The sequence below is a fragment of the Solea senegalensis genome, linkage group LG6 (genome assembly GCF_019176455.1).
Source record: "Solea senegalensis isolate Sse05_10M linkage group LG6, IFAPA_SoseM_1, whole genome shotgun sequence".
NCBI classification, from domain to species: Eukaryota; Metazoa; Chordata; class Actinopteri; order Pleuronectiformes; family Soleidae; genus Solea; species Solea senegalensis.
Window position 1 is genome coordinate 26,734,169 of NC_058026.1, and position 17,084 is coordinate 26,751,252.

Sequence of the window (17,084 nt, forward strand, 5' to 3'; positions counted from 1 at the left end):
TAGCTGTTAAATCCAGACTTGTTGTGAGTTTCCACAAAAACTACATAAAAACTCATGGTCATTTTGCAGCTTTGTCCTTCAGAATCAAGCCTAGTGTTCTGCTTCTGTGTAAAGCACGGGAAACATTGCACTTAGGGGCTGTGCATGTCTCACTTGGAGGACAATTCCATAAACCCTGATACATGGACTATGATACCATTCATACCATAGCACCTTTTTTATTATGGAACAATATGATTATGCATCTGGTGTGGGCAAACCACATTGCACACAGAGGCATTTTCATCTGTCTGTTGAAAGTGGGAGGTGACTACATCTTTTGCAGACTGAAGAAAAACAAGCATCCGCAGTGGAGATGCATTCAAATATAGATGACTGAAAGTGGAGAGACATCTGCTGACAGACCACACCGGCTCTCTTTCTTTCACTTTATATGTGAATATGTGAGATTTATAGTGTTTTTACTGTCACGTGATCGTTCTCAGCAGATACACTTGCACTTTCAATTTGAATGTTTATAGCAGTAAAACAGAAGAAACAGATCTCAGTGTCTTTGTGCATGGTCACCATGTAATATCAGGTTTAAGTGGAACTTGTTCTTTCTGGCAAATGCTAAAGATGGTTGTTGCTAAAGATTTTAGGTTTTATTTTATTTCTTTTACACAGCTTTTATCTTTTTTTAGTTTTATTAGATGACTTGTTTATTTGGGTTGATGATATACTTTCTACAGTATTTTATTGTTTTATTGTTTGTTCTTAGGTCTTATGTTTCTATATTGTATTTGTTTTATTTATCTCTGATATACAGCACTTTGTTTCAGCTGTTGTTTTTAAAGTGCTTCATAAATTAAGTTGGATTGGATTGGATAGACGGGACAGGTGATCCTGGCATTGTGTTTATTTAGGCAGTGAGACAAACAACCTGAGGTCTATTATGTATGGATTTGACACATGTCACTACATGTATGACATGTGAACATATGAAGGGTTAACTTTTTCTTAGCCCAACATTGCAATGTCACTAATGGTGTAAATTAAAGCCAAAGAAAGAAGAAAGTACGGTAGTACAAAAAAAATAATTTTGGACACAGTTCTGTGTCAGATCAGTGAGCAAGCTAATTAAGTAATGTAATATCAAAATAAAACACACATTTTCTTCTTAAGTGCTTCAGCCAAATCATTCCAAATAAAGTAAAGCAGTAGATAAGGTAGAAATGATGTCACACAACAGTCACATAAAGATAAATCTCAAAGATTAAGTCAGACGTTTCTGTTGCTCACTCACAGGGAGGAGGAAGCGTTTCTTAATGGACATCCCAGTGTATATATATATATATATATATATACATATATATATACATACACATATATATAGATATATATGTGTATACATATATATATATATATATATATATATATATATATATTCAGTGATTATGTGTGAGAGTAAAATGTGACTCGGACCACGTTGCAGTTATTTCAACAGTTATGTGGATGTTCACAGCACAGGGGATGATATCATTACGATTTCACCGACATGGATAAATGGGGAAAACTGATTGTGGATATTCTCGTGTTCACTTACACACAAACATAGCTTTGTGCAGCAGACATTTGGGCAGCCTAAACAAATCACTATGCATAACCTTAGCCATAACCAGTTAATGCCTTACCCTAACCTTAACTGGACCACAATTCGCATCTTACCTCTAACATTAATTACTGAGGTCCTGCTTCATTGGGACCACATGAGTACTAATGATCGTGACATGGTCATGGTTTTTATCACATACACACACGCACGCACGCACGCACGGGTAAGACTTGATAAATGAGCCGATTAAACAAATGTAGTTCCCACCCCCTTTTGATCATTAAAAACCTGTCATTACAAATTAAAAATCTAAACTATAAAGGTACATACATTACTAACCATGACCTGATCTTATGACATGAAAAAAATGATGTAATACATATAATTAATTAACTTCAAGATTCATGATTGAATATATTAATAACCTGAGTACACAATATAGTACAAATATACAATTAAAAAGACAGCAAACACATGTTGTTTTGTTTTAAAGCATGATATATTTTCTGGATATTTATTAATTAATTCACATTTGAGTATTTCAAAGTGAAAAAAGCATTTCTACTCTCTACAGGCAAAGTTCTCTGATTATTTTTTATACACTTTTTGATGTCAGGTGGGAAAAAAGAATAAATACATTTGTGCTGCTTTATTTGGTTTCTTGAAGATGTCCTTGTCTCTGAAGTTTTGTTGGAGAATTGATATTAATATCATAATACACTGTTGACTTATATTGTTGTTTTTGTTTTGTTTCATTATACTGTAGAATATTCTGTATTTATGTAGTTTGGACATTATGGTTGGGATGTTTGCAAAAACTCGAGGCCCACGGGCCAAATCTGGCCCCCCATGCAATTGTATTCGGCCTGTGAGATAATAATGCTACGTATTTCCAGTTTTTTTTCCACTGACTCAATGATTCGTACCAGGTTACCTTGCCAGTAAAATAAATAAACAAATTAAATGTGGACTTTGAAAACACAGAGCCAGAACCAGAGGGGGGTTATTGTGTATTTGGCTTCCTCTCTTTTAGCTTTATACATCTAGTAAAAATTGAGCGCAGCAAATTATTGGCTAAGATAGATGTGACTACAGGACTGTTTGTGCTGTTCTACTAAAGAGGAAATCAGCCCCCTCTGTTATTGAGTTTGACACCTCTTTAGACGGTTATAATATTGGCCACACGGTTGGTGTAGTGGTTAGCACTCTGGCCGTTGAAGCAAGAAGACCCGGATTCGAGTTGGAACAAGGGTCTTTCTGCATGGAGTTTGTCCAGTCCAAAAACATGCAATATGGGATTAGGTAAATTGGTCACTCTAAATTGTCCCTGCGATGGACCACCTTTTTTTTTAGAATGCAAATATAAGGACGTTTTCAAAGGTATCATTTGCATAAGCAGTCTATGTGTTTGGGCTGTAAATCATGTCATGTCAAGTGTTCATATACAGTATGATGAAGTTAAATATCATAAATAATGATAGCTTGTATAGTATATTGTGTTTGCATGCAGCAGGCTTTCCAGAAACTAATGTGAGTTGTCGTGGGTTCCTGTGACCCAGTAAAGCTCTAAGTCTAGCAATGATAACCCCTGGTTATCCCTAACTAACTTTAAGCAGTTAATGCATAACCCTAACAACCTAACCACAATTTAAAAATTAATCCGAAACGTAACCAGTTCCACAGAAATGAGGTTCTGCCTCATCAGGACAAAGATTTGTTCTCCATGAGGACAATTGGTCCTGACAAGGTCAGTGTTTATGCCAGAAAATGTCCTAAAAAGGTAACGCGCGCACACACACACACACACACACACAAATCAACCAATAGCCTCGTATTCCTTTTTACTCTTTCTGAAATGCCTTAAATAATGTCTGAACTTCTTTTTTAGATTGCGTTTCAATTATCATTTCCAGAGGTTCCCATATATTAAAAGGCAGCGACTACAAAGTCTTACATTATTGCAGTTGAGTCTGATTAATGGCAGTTTGAAGGATGAGAGGCTGTGTGCCTCGTTGTGATAGTTAACACAGAGCGCACCAGCGGCACTGCTTGAAACACTGCAAAATGTATTGGATAATGAATTTAGTGTATGAATCCATCAGCTCACTCTCTCTGACCGTATATCTTCTGATAGCATGCAGGCCAAATCATGCCCACCCCACCCTCGCTCCCTCCATCCCTCACCCTCCATATCCACAATCCCTTTCCATCAATTTATTCCAGACAGCTTTTGTGGCAAACTTCCCTTCTTAAAGGGAAAGTCCGTGTTTTTTGAAGTGTTTGAGGTACTGACACATAATGTGCTCTGTGTGCATGGCCTGTGCAGGGAACAAGTCTGAGACATGCCTGAGACATCACTCTCATTAGAAAAGTGGCTGTTTGCTGAGACACAAGGACAAAAATAATAATTTAGCAGCTCAACAAAAGGTTCAAGCAATAAAATCTATGCATGCTTAAATCTACAATACCTTTAAAGCAATACAATATAGGATTTCAGCAGTGGTGCTGTACCAATCTCAGCTGTCATAGGGTGAAAGGCGGGGTCACTTATTGGACAGATCACCAGTCCATCACAGGGACACATAAGCCCCTCTTCCACCTAGGGTCCCAGCTCACCTCGACTCGGCACAGTTTAGGTTGGTTTTCCACTACAAAATAGTACCTACTCAACATGGGCGGAGTCAGGAAGTCAGCACATGTCACAGCGTGTCTGCATTGGCTCCCTGTGAGCTTCAGAGTCAATTTTACAGTTTTTTTAAAGCTCTTAATTATCTTGGGCCTTCTTATTTAAATTATTTCCTTTTACCTATGTAAAGCACTTTGTGCTATAATTTTTATTTGTATGAAAAGTGCCATATAAATAAAGTCTGATTGATTGTTTGACTGAAACACTGTCCTGACTCACATGAAGTGAATAGAGCCATTGATCAGTGAAGCTTTTCCTAATTTTCAGATGATAATAAGTTTGTGTATGAAACTTGGAATGAAAAGTGACAGTTTGAAGCAGATTAGTGCTTGCATCAATCTGTCAGCAGTGCAGAGCTTGAATTCGGTTGACAGATTCATGTGGGTCATATGGTATAAACCGTTTGTATAAAAGTTTCAAGAAGTTACCTCATGCTTGTATTTGTTGCCAGTTTACCTGCTTCCCCTGCCAGATGAGTGCTGCGACTCTGGCTGTCTTAAACACAGTCATCTGTCACTTTGCTGCTCTGTCCATCTCCCCGGCTGTAAATCCCCCACTAATGTTCTCCACGCTCATTATCCCCTCTGCTCTCTAAAAATGCTTATCATCTGTTCATTCATCCGTCTTACTGTCAGTCTGTCTGGATATCCACGAACACCTTTTAATCATCCATCCATTAGAAAGAGATTAGTATAGCTCTGTTTTCTTCTGGCATCAGACTTAAAACATGTCAGTGGTCGATACACCATTAGAAAGGTAATGCAGTGCCATCAGAGACACACACGGTAAAAGGCTCACAAGATTCTCTCTGAGGTAAATGCAGTCATATAATGGTACATTTGCCACAGCTGTGAGGAAGCCTAAATGTAATACCCATGTGTTGTTTGCTCTATGAACCTGCTGCCGTCTTCCTCTACATGCATTCTCGGACTGAACAGTTACAGGAAGTAGCCTCCAGGAAGCTGCCACAAAACAACCTATCCCAGAGCAGGACAGGTTGTCCAAAGTAGGGTTGCTGCAGCAACTCTTTTGGACATGAGAGCTAGTGCAACTAATTTTATTAGGCGTGGCTTAAAATATGGCTCAAGGGTGTTTTCACCCTGTGTCAGCTGGGACTGGCTCCAGCCACCCGACCTCCACCCACCCTTTTTGGAGGCCCTGGGACAGGTGCTGGGGTATCTATAGTCCTACTGGAGGACTGCCTGATCTGAACCCTAACTAAAGGACTTCTGGTAGGCCCAAACATGTGAGGGTCAGGTGGGAACGCCTGGTGGAAGAACCTGTCAAAATGGTCTTCTACACTTTGACCACTTCCACACTTCCCTTGAGTCTGAATTGCTATTGTCACGGTGTCGCAGCCGCCGCCCCAAGGTGATCTATTAAACTTTCGGTAAATATTTAAAAACAGCCCAGGTCGAAAAAATACTGGAATTCCCCTTAAATGTATGCTATTAGAGATGTTCCGATACAATTTTTTCCCTCCCGATACCGATTCTGATACTTGGGCTGTGGGTAACGGCCAATACCGAGAACCGATACCGATACCAGTATCAAATATATATCATACTACGCCTGAATGACTGTGATATTATCATCACCAAATCCTTTACCGTATCAGTCACGGGTGTCAGACAGTGGTATAATCTGGATGAGGAGATGAAAACATCAGCAAAACGGAGTGTATTTAAAAAGAAGTATGTAGAGATGACCATTAATCGATACAGAATGACCCAGGAGGAAAGTATGACAAAGGTCAGAGACAGAAATCTGTAGACACCATGTGGATATGGCAGTGGAAGCAAATGTAACCAAACAACAGCTGACATACATGGAGTCTGATTGACTGTCTAGAGCTAGACTGCATCTCTGAGTGCTACCTGATGCTGAAACATGTTTTTGTCAAAATGTCATAATAAAAAGAAAAATTATGTATTGTATGATGAAAATATGTATTCTGTGGGTAATGGGGACAGGTTGTTTTCACTCTGGTCCAAACACTGCGGCACTGGCAGAGCTTCATGTTTCCATGACGACTGACCGGGAAAGGACGCGCGTGACATCATTTTTACTTGACTCCAGATTGTTAAAATGAGTCTCTGAAGTAATGCTACACTTTAAAAACAGAGGCATACATACGCAGGACACAGGTACGCTGGTTAGCTGTAGTGCTGCTATTTTCGTTTAATAACGGAGCTAGCGCAGCTAACAACGCTAACGGAGCTAACTGGTAAATACTGCCAAACCGCCGACATGATGAGCTAACGTTAGCTCCTTGTCTACAGGTGTCGGGTGATCAGTTCTTCTTCACACCTCTAAAACAGCACAGCGCAACTGTTTCAAGAGCGGAGAAGAAGAGCCATCAGAGATAACGGAGCTCTATTAAATACAACTCTTAGTCCGTAAACCAGGATGAGAAGACGTGGCTTGGTCAAGTCAGGTGTAATTAATCCTGGTAAGTGCGCGCTCACGTCTCTTTGAAGTAGACCGTGAGGTCGATCGCAGATTTACTGATGCAGAAATGGAGAAGACGTGTGTCATCAAGTGAACAACAGCTTATAATGGAAAAAAAGACGACACAGTCACCTTTAATAAGATCAGAGAAAAAGCCTGGCTGAACTGTGGACGGACTAAATGTATAAGTAGCTTAGTATAAATACTTACAGAGCTTATTTGAGCAAAATACATGCTTTTTTATACTGTTATACTATTTATACTGTTCTACCTTTGACTACATCAGAATTCCGTTTAATAAAACAGAGTATTCCTAAAATTTTGGATACAATCACCGGATGATTAATAATCTCATGCAGGTACTTGTCCTGAAACACTCCTGTCCCATCAGAAAGCTCGTCAAAGTATCAGAGCTTCTCTGATCCAATAGCAGTCTCCATGCAATCCATATAAGATAATGAGTATTAAAGTAACATTGAACCACATGTAATGACTGTAATATTCAAATGCAGATTAACCCTTCAAACCCAGAGAAGCACTTAGTGAATAATAGTAGAACACTGCAGTAAACATGAAAGAATATAGTGATGTTTCACACCACATTAAACAGCAGAATCTGGGATAAAACACTGTATAAACCCCTTTTGAATGTTAAACACAGCTCAAATAACAACTAAAATAATTACTGTACATCAAACTCTGTACGGCACCGCTGTGTCAATCCACTCCCCAAAGAATAAAGACAACATAAATCACTTCACCAAGCGACTGCTGTAAAATTTCTCCTACCTTTTACGTTTCTTTGTGATAAAACAACGCTATATGCTACCAGATAGACATCATTTGTTACACTTAAATCGTTCCGGGTGTCTCTAACGGACATTAAGACACTGGGGGAAACATTACAACCGCCATATGCAGCAGAATGTCCGTGTCACATGCCAGTGTTCTGCTGATTCTGATTGGCTGACAGTGTTGTCAATCTCATGGCGATGATAGCGTCATTCTATTGAATCTAATAAATCAAATGAGGTGTCATTCACTCAGATCAACCTAATCCATCGCAGAGATCCAGACCCTCGGTACTGGGATCGAGCCATCTGGTGTTAATTTGTGTAATGGGAAATATACAGAAGTCTGATTGAATTAATAATACATAATAGTGATACAAAAATGAAATAAATAGTTTTATACATGAGAAAATACAAATGGCACAGATGGTGCCAAAATGTGCCACATGAGACCTTGCCTGTACTTTCTGCACTAAAACCTCTCTAATTTTGTTTTTCTTCACTTGATCAAAGTCAAACTTTGCAAAGTTTGAAGAACAGAGCTGCGGCTGCATCATTCCAAACAACAGATACTCATCCTGAAAGTGCTTTTTTGTTGTGTGCCAACTTCATTTACTCTTCACCAGTAACACATATACTGACATTTACTTCTTAACAAATCTTACAAGTGTTCCCTTTACTATTGGCATTGTGGTTGCAGATATATACTCATTTCATTATGAGCAGAGACCTACAAAATAGGCTTAGGACTTAATAAAACCGAGGTAAAATACAGTTGAAACCAGAAGTTTACATACACTATATAAAAAGACACATATGCTTTTTTTCTCACTGTATGACATGAAATCAGACAATCACTTTTCCTGTTTTAGGTCTGTTAGGATTACCAAAATTATTTCTATTTGCTAAATGCCAGAATAATGAGAGAAGGGTTTGTTTAGACAATTTTGTATTACTTTCTTCAAAGTCAGAAGTGTATATACACTAAGATTATTATGCCTTTAAACAATTTGGGAAAGCCCAAATGAAGATGTCATGTCTTTGGAAGCTTCTGATAGGTTTATTGACATTTGAGTTAATTAGAGACACACCTGTGGATGTATTTTAAGGCACACCTGAAACACACTGCTTCTTTGTGTAGCATCATGGGAAAGTCAAAAGAAATCAGCCAAGATATCAGGAAGAGAATTGTGGACTTGCACAAGTCTGGTTCATCCTTGAATCTATGAAAATATTTAGGAGGCTCTCATCCAACATATCAGACAACGCGGGCGCATGCCCTTCATCTGATGCAGACAGACCAGCCTGAACGTCGAGGGGAGTTCATAATCTGCGCTGTATGCCACCAAGTTTTGCTTTTGTGCAAAGAGCCTTTCCAGCATTTAATGGATTCTATTCCGCCGTGTACTCACATCTCGTTGGAACACTTTTATTGGTGTGCCAAACTGATCTTGGACAGACTCAAAGCGGAAATAGACGGTTTGTTTCGGTGATAAAAGTCTTTCGCCTGGAAGCCAAAATGTTTCGGTGGCCGAATTTTTGGTGCATCGCTATAAATTACATTACATGTCATTTAGGAGATGCTTTTATCCAAAGCGACTTACAAAAGTGCATTTAAACATTTGGGTACAAAGCTTGTACCCAAACGTGTAATACAATAATGTTTATTTCTGATCAGCTGACTGATTCAGCAACAGGATTAAGAAACCATTGGTGTTTAGCCTGTTCTGCAGGCTAGCTACACAGAATAAATGCCATGGTAACTCATGCACCACTGCTGTCGTGTAACCGACTTGAGTCTAAAATAAGCCAGGATAACTGACATAGCTTAATCCCTTGTCCCTTCCATAATGGCAGAGTTTTTTTTACTTTTGTTTCCTACACTCTGAATCAAACAGGGTGGTGAATAAGAAACCAACAGCACTGCCTGTAGTTCGCTATGACTGGTCGATCACTGTTTCTCTAGAGCTGGCATGAAGTTAAAATAGTGTCATTTGGAGGAGAAAAAAAAGATAGAAAAGCAATGAATGTCCCTATAGACAATACCACGATCTCTCTGCCTAGGCAGATTGTCAAAACATTCTAGTCCTTCGTGATCTAATATTGTCATATTGCCCATCCCTTATTTACCAGTGAAAAATAAACTGAAAGAAACATCATGAATGCAGTGACAATGACTGCACTGCATCACCAAGCAACTATGTACAAATATGGCACATGTATATTTAAAAGTAGTAGACTACAATGCCACATATTAAAGGCTGATCCTGCCATCCTGGTGAGGGTTCAACTTTATTGCGGAAAACTGTCTGTCTCCACATTAAAATCTGTTGTGTGAATCTCCTCTTCATTATGAACCACACATTTTCACAGATCTAGACTGCAGACGGGCCAGTCCAGCACACACTCTCTACCACTATGAAGCAACACTATTGTAACTTGTGCAGAATTCCTGTCTTGACAGCAGCACATGTCTGTCTAAAATACCAATATGAGCTTATGCATCAATAGTACCTTCAGATGGAAGCAGGTAACCTATGCCTTTGCCACTCATGCTGCCCCATACCATCACACATGGACAGTTCATGTTTGGCTTATAGAATTGTATGCCTGTTTGTCCCATTTGTCTGAATGTGTTGCAGCAATGTAATAAGAATTATCAGTGAAAACACCTCAATTCTTTTTTTTTTTGTAGTACTTATACCTGTAAAATTGAGGTTCAAGTGATTCAACAAATCAAGCATCCCAACCAAAGTCCAATCATTTATTTGAAGTCAATCATTTATTTGATGATTAAGTTTTCTTGGCAGTTAAAGAAACTTTGTTGAGTTTTGGTGTTTTAATTTATTTTCACTAGGTTATTGCACTTTGTGAAATATGCTACAATATTTTTTCATATTCAATTTAGATACAATCATTTCTTGTCGCAACATAGCCCACTTGATTTAACTGCCCGTGTATCTGTTCAACAAAGGGATGATGAGCCTCTATTTATAATTAAATACTTCCCCATTGTTGTGATGTTGTTGGGCCTTCTACAGCAGGTCTTCTGGACTCATTGTAAGTTTATTCCAGTTCTAATTGTGGTAACTTCCTAAAATTGAAAGACTAAACCCTACTTACTAACAGCCTCATGATGATGAATTATACTGACTTGATATGAATTCTGTGTCAGATTTCACTGCCAGATCACGCCCCAAGCACTGCTCCCCACTCTCCCTCACTCCCTCTGAGCCCACTTCTTGGTATTTTCCAAAATCAGGCATTGTGCACATTTAGCCTCAGAAAAGGGGGTTTAGTTCCACTTACAGCAGTTGCTCTTTTCAAATGATTGAATTACTTTCTATTATCTACTTCTGTTTTATTTGTAATATGTAATGTTTGTATTCTTGTTGGGGATAAACAAGTGATTGTTTTCAGATCAAAATTGCAATTGGAATCGACACAATTGACCGACAGCAGTGACTGCAAAACATTCAGGTACTGGACAAAAACACTAGCATTGAGCTGCGGCAGAGGGTGAGACAAGAGACAGATGGCAAGCAGATCCTGAGGAGGAAATTGGGACTGGAGTGGACACACCCTAAGGAAACCAGCATCCAACATCACCTGCCACGCTCTGACCTGGAACCCACATGGGAACTGAGCCAGGAACAGCTGGAGATGAGACACTGAGGCAGAAAAGACAGAGAACCAGCTGCACAGAGGAAGGCAACATAGCCCAGAATCAGGTGGGACGTAACAGTGCCGCTGATGACCTATGCTTTGTAAAGGGTGAAGGGCCTAAGGAAGAATATAAGAATGCTTCATCTTCTTTTAAATCTATAGTATAAAATATTAAATACTGAATTGACGCTTGACTTAAAAAGAGATAAATGGTCTGTATTTATATCTCAAAGCTGCTTTACGCTGCAGTTTCTGCTATTCACCCATTCACTCACACTTTCTTATGGCACATTATGTGCAGTGCATTTATTCTATCACTCATCTTTCATACCTATCCACACACTGCCGGGACAGCCATCAGGACCATCGTGGAGATGGGAATCAATCCCACAAACTTCTCATTGAAAAATGACTTGCTCTTCCACTGAGCCACCTTTGCTTCTTAAAAAAACTTAGCACATAATCTGAATAAATGAACATCCTCAGTAATCACTTCACTAAATATGTAGTAAAGAATAGTGTCTTGTCACTTGACCACCAGGTCAACCTTTTGGTCATAGTGCTGACTAGAGTTGATATTATGGCCAGAAGGCTTATAGTAATGAAATGGAAGTAAGGATTCCAAGATGGCTGCCACAATACAAAAACTGCTTATTGTACTGTTAACAGCACTTGTGTTGTATTTGTTTCACAATAAAACACTCATACACACAGTATTGTTTACTTTGTATCTGTTACTACACTGTGTGTGTGCACAGAATACCATGTAGAGCATTGATATCCACTGTTATTGCTAACAATGGCTAGCTCAAAGCAGCCTTTACTCATTGTTAAAACTACAATGCAGAACAAAAGTTAAACTTACCAAGATGAAATTGCATGTTCTGACACATTATAAACACGAGTAAGTAAATGTAAGATGTTTAAATATAAACCAGCAAACTCAAACTACTCTGTCAAACTATAATGCTATCACGCTAGCGTGCTTACAACTCCTGTTTGTGAATATTATAGGTTTTAATCCAGATGCCAAAGGCATGCCCAAGGATCCTACAAAGCCTGAAAGCAGTGAAAATTCTGTGTGGACAAGATGTCATCATTTTTCTACTGAGGCTGCAAAACTGCCTCAAGCTAGCACCTCCAGCTACACAGGTGCTGTTAACCACCTGACCAGCCCTTCTGCTCTGTGTGTGTGTGTGTGTGTGTGTGTTGTTACTCCTCAGTACCACAATCTAAATCATTTTCATGACGTTAACTACTGTTATATAGCGCAGGGCAAATATCAGGCATATTGAGAGCAGAGGTGTGTGTCTATTGATGCAGAAGTCATAGAAAAGAGATGGTAAACTTGTTGATGTGCTCATCAATGTCAGAGACACATTTCACAGCTCCGAGTAACCTTAAACAATGGTACGGCGAAGACATAACATGTTGACTCCGTCCATCTCCAGCAAACCTCAAGCACATGTTGGTGGGCTGCAAGACCAGCCTGACTCAAGGTCGTCACACCTGGCGGCACAACCAAGGGCTAAAGTGTCTTGCAGCTACGCTGGAGAACAGACAAACAACCATCAAACTCCTACCTCCATCATCTCATCCTACACCAACAAGGCAATTTGTCTGTGAGGACGCAAATCCGACCAAGATCAAGACCAGGCCAACATTGCACCTTGGTCAGCTGGGAGGATGCTATTGAGGAGGCCAAGCTGGCAGCGGATGCTGAGCAACGTGGCTGGAAAACCATGGTTTGCCCAGTGGAAGTCAGCTGCAGAGGCTTTGTGGGACAAACACCAGGCTGCTAAAGGACTTGGAAAGTTGAGGCCAAGCATAACACCAAGCCATCAAAGCCCTCTCAAATGCAGCTGAACAGGTGAGCCGATGGCTCTGGATGAAGAGGAGCGATGCCACCTGGGCTCCAAAATAGCATCTGTGGCACAAAGGGGGGCACATCTGGGACACCAGGTGTTGCTGATGAGCCCTCTGGAGGTGTCGTGGGCCTGTCATCGAAACACAAGAGAAGTAGCGTGCCCACCCCCATAAGACCCTGAACCCTTCTGTCCCATAAATAGTACAATGACTCCTACCCGGAAACCCCTTGGATGCCTGCTCCAACCCACCTCACACCTTAGGAGTGGAAGGGATTATAAAACCTAGTCCTAATACAGAACTCTATACATTCACACTGCAGCACCAAAGATAACCTGATAAAAACCTGAGCTAAATCTGATTAAAGGATTTCAAACCTCACATTTGAACTAACTGAAGGAGGCAGTAGGGGATCAACCGTTTACAAAGTGACACAAACTAAGTTTGTTCAGTTTCCAGTCTAAAGCAGGTGTAGATTTTATAAAAATGTGTCCATGCCTCATACAACCACACTTGAAAAAACCTAAACTACATCTTAAGGTTTTTGTAATTAAAATCAATTATTCATGCTGATTACTCAACCACCAAACATGCCAGAAATGTGTTTAAATCTAGAAAAGGCTGTAGAATTATCTCATTTGTTACAGTGAGATAATATCTGTGGGGTCACAGTTAGTGGCTACTTAGTGGCTAACAATGTTGTCATACAGCAAGAAGGTTACTAGTTCAAATTCCACTTTGACCAAGGGCCTTTCTGCATGGTCTCCTGTGTGAACGCTGGGACTCCTTCAACAGTCCAATAACATGCAGATGAGGTTAACTGAACACTGTAAATTGACCATAGATGTGAATGTGCGAGGGAATGGTTGTTCTTATTTGTTTGATGACCTGGTGTGACCCCGGCTTTCACCCTCGGGCAGCTGGGATTGCTCCAGCTCCTCTGTGACCCTCATGAGGAGGGTAAAGCAGTAAGTAAGTCAGCAAGTCAAATCTACACAGGCCTTCGTGACTAACAACAATCATCTTTTCAGCTTAAGCTCATCATTCCATTTACTATTGTTACACAACTAATCTCTTAAATCCTCCATCTTCCCCCTGAGCCCTTTCACTAGATAGAGCTGCTCATGCCTGTGGTGCTGTGTTTCATTGGCAGTAGTAATAATAAGACATAGACTTTGTTTTGCTGATTTTTCTCCGTCTTTCTGAGCCAAATTCCTTCCTGGCAGGCAACAACAACCAAAAATGACATCACATCTGAGTCTTAAAAACAAGGCTAACACTCGAAGTTGCACTGTATTTGAGGCTGGTCAAGGTAATGTGCAGGATAACACCGTTCCAACACTGTTCCAGCTCCACTGGTGCTGTTGAAACACTTTGATGTGAAGGATTTGTTGGTGCCCACACATTAAAAACATTCAAGGTCAGTTCTAGGGTGTCATTTGAGAGATTGATATCTTTTTCAAGTCTTTGAATATTTGATTTATTTGTGTGATTAAGTCTTGTTGAGTGTTGGTATTCTTTGGACCTAAGTGAAGATCTGACAGCATTTCAAACCACAGGATTAAAAGCATCCGAAATGTATAGAAGTAAGTCCAGCAATCCCCTCTGACCAATTTAGTGTGACATGCTCATAGCTGCTCCAGGCTTTTGGACCAATGCTAATGCCGTGTGATAAGCTTACCTCCATAATGAACTCTCAGTCACACTGTTGAGGTTGAAGTCAAACAGTTTGGTCAGCATCAGAATTACCTGCAGAACAAAAACAAGCATTGTGATCAATACACTGGCCTATTGATCAAATGTCTGCTGAGCAAGGTGAGCGCTATGAATGCTAAATCAGGCGGAGTCAAATATTTGTTTGTCATCTGAGAAAGAAAGAAAAAAGGTGAAGTGGAAGCTTTGGAAAAACTCATCCCACACAGTGTGTGTCACATAAAACCAGATTACAGGAATCATACGTGTATGTTATAGTCACGACAGTATGTGGGACGTGATGCAGGACAACAGTCAAATTGAATAAGACCCCATTCCAACCTGGTATTATCATCCGTCCTTAGCAATCCCAGTTGTGCTAAGTCCAGGTCCAAACGCTCCCACTGGTAAATATTCACACCCATTCACTCACACATTCACACGCTGCCAGCACAGCCATTAGGACCAACGTGGGGTTATGAGCCAGGAATTGAACCCTCGACGGCTCACTGTACCGCTCAGCCACCGTCACCCTAATCCTTCCTGAATGTGTCAGATCTGATCACAGAGAAACCACATTCAGAGAAAGTGTTAGTCTGTCCTCAGCATGGGTTAGAGATTCAGTCTCCTGAGCTGATGTTGTGTTATCCACAGCTGTTTCACATTTTCTTTTTTTCTAACACTAATGAGCTATTTATTTGCAGCCACTGCTTTTTTCTTTTCTGATGGTTACAACTTACTTCATCATAGAGCAGTGTGAGTCAGCCTTTGATTCTCTCAAGCTAATCTCATCCATTGCATTTCACTTCCTCTCTCATACACTGACTGACACAGGACACATTTGTACAGTCAGTAAAAAACAGAACGTTGGTCTTGCAAACAGTCAGGATGTGTATTTCAGAGATACTAATGTTTTTGAAAAAAAAAAATGAAATAATGTGCATTTGCATTTAATGCAATATTCTGGGATAATATTGTAAGATGGCAACTATAAGTGCTTTGAAATAATGTGATTTTTGGCATTATAGAAATACCCGGTGGTGAAGAGGCTAGCATTGTTGCTTCGGGAGCCTTTCTTTGTAGAGTTTGCATGGGGTTTCTCCCATAGTCCACAAACACGCAGAGGCTGTACTGTACCAACACTGGTGACTGTAAATCAGGGGTGTCATACATAAAAACTGTGTCTAAGTCGAGGGCCAGATGAGGTCAACAAAAGTTTCACAACAGATGATTTTGTCCATTTCCATCTGTCTCGCCTGATCTCCACTGCTGTATTTAGAATGTGTATAAAGCTAAAAGAGAAGGAGCCAAATACAAATGAGTTGCTGTGCGCCCTCTCTGGCTCTGTGTTTTCAAAGTCCACATTTAATATGTTTATTTATTTTACTGGCGAAGTAAGTTGGTAAGTGTGGGAATATATGTGGGCCGAATATATTGCATGGTGGGCCGGATGTGCAGCACAGTTTGACACCTGTGCTGCAAATGATCAAGATTTTAACATTTTCAAATGGAGATGTATCTCAACCAAAATGAAAGTCAGCTCATTTTAACACCAGCAAAATATACCAATACCATACTGTGAGTTTCTGAAGGCTGTAACAAGGTTTCATCTGTGCGCACACATACACACACACACACACACATACACACACATATAGGTTTCCATAACTTCAGAGGACATTAAATTGACTTACATCCTTAACCATAATTACTACTGACCTAATCCGAACCCTGAGCCTGATTTAACCCTGACTCAGCCTTACTTTAAAACATTTCTTAAACATGTTAAAAATGTAGTCATTCACATTATTGGGGACTTGACTTTAGTCCCCATAAGGAAGACAAGTCCTCATAACTATATGACTATGTAAACAAATTCAGGTCCCCACAACATAAAGAATACTCACACAGACACACACACACACATTGGGATTACTTAATGCGAGGCTCTGTAATTATTCCACACTCATTACTTAATCATACCAGATTGATTCTAAACACAGCACTGTAAATATCCTCTGTTCCGTTAACACCCTCAAGGTGCACAGGATGACGGAAATTGGGTCAGCCAAAGTCTTCGGGGACAAAGGCAGAGGCAGAAACATCACATTTCGCTCCGAGCATAAAAGAAGCAAAGCAGCACGGAAACTCGCAATCTATTTACTCTGCGACTGGAGGTTTATTTGAAATGGATGAATTTCTGAAGAAAGAAAGTCTTCACAGAGAGTGCTGCCGTTTCACTTTCATAAAGTGTCAACTCTTGCTTTAGTTGCTCATTTGTTGTGTTTCATTTTGATAATGCTGAGTGAAAATCCCCAGAGTTTTCTCCTTTAATGAA

The 17,084-nt window shown here is 39.9% G+C and overlaps 1 protein-coding gene across 1 annotated transcript in view; it reads right to left on the reverse strand.

Annotated features, from left to right (window-relative positions):
- The window catches only part of LOC122771694 (VPS10 domain-containing receptor SorCS1-like), a 186,640-nt gene that overhangs the window by 84,820 nt on the left and 84,736 nt on the right, over positions 1-17,084 (reverse strand). Inside the window, exon 2 of the mRNA XM_044029405.1 lies at positions 14,736-14,803. Within this exon, the coding sequence (XP_043885340.1) occupies positions 14,736-14,803 (68 nt within the window). The remainder of the gene's footprint in view (positions 1-14,735; positions 14,804-17,084) is intronic.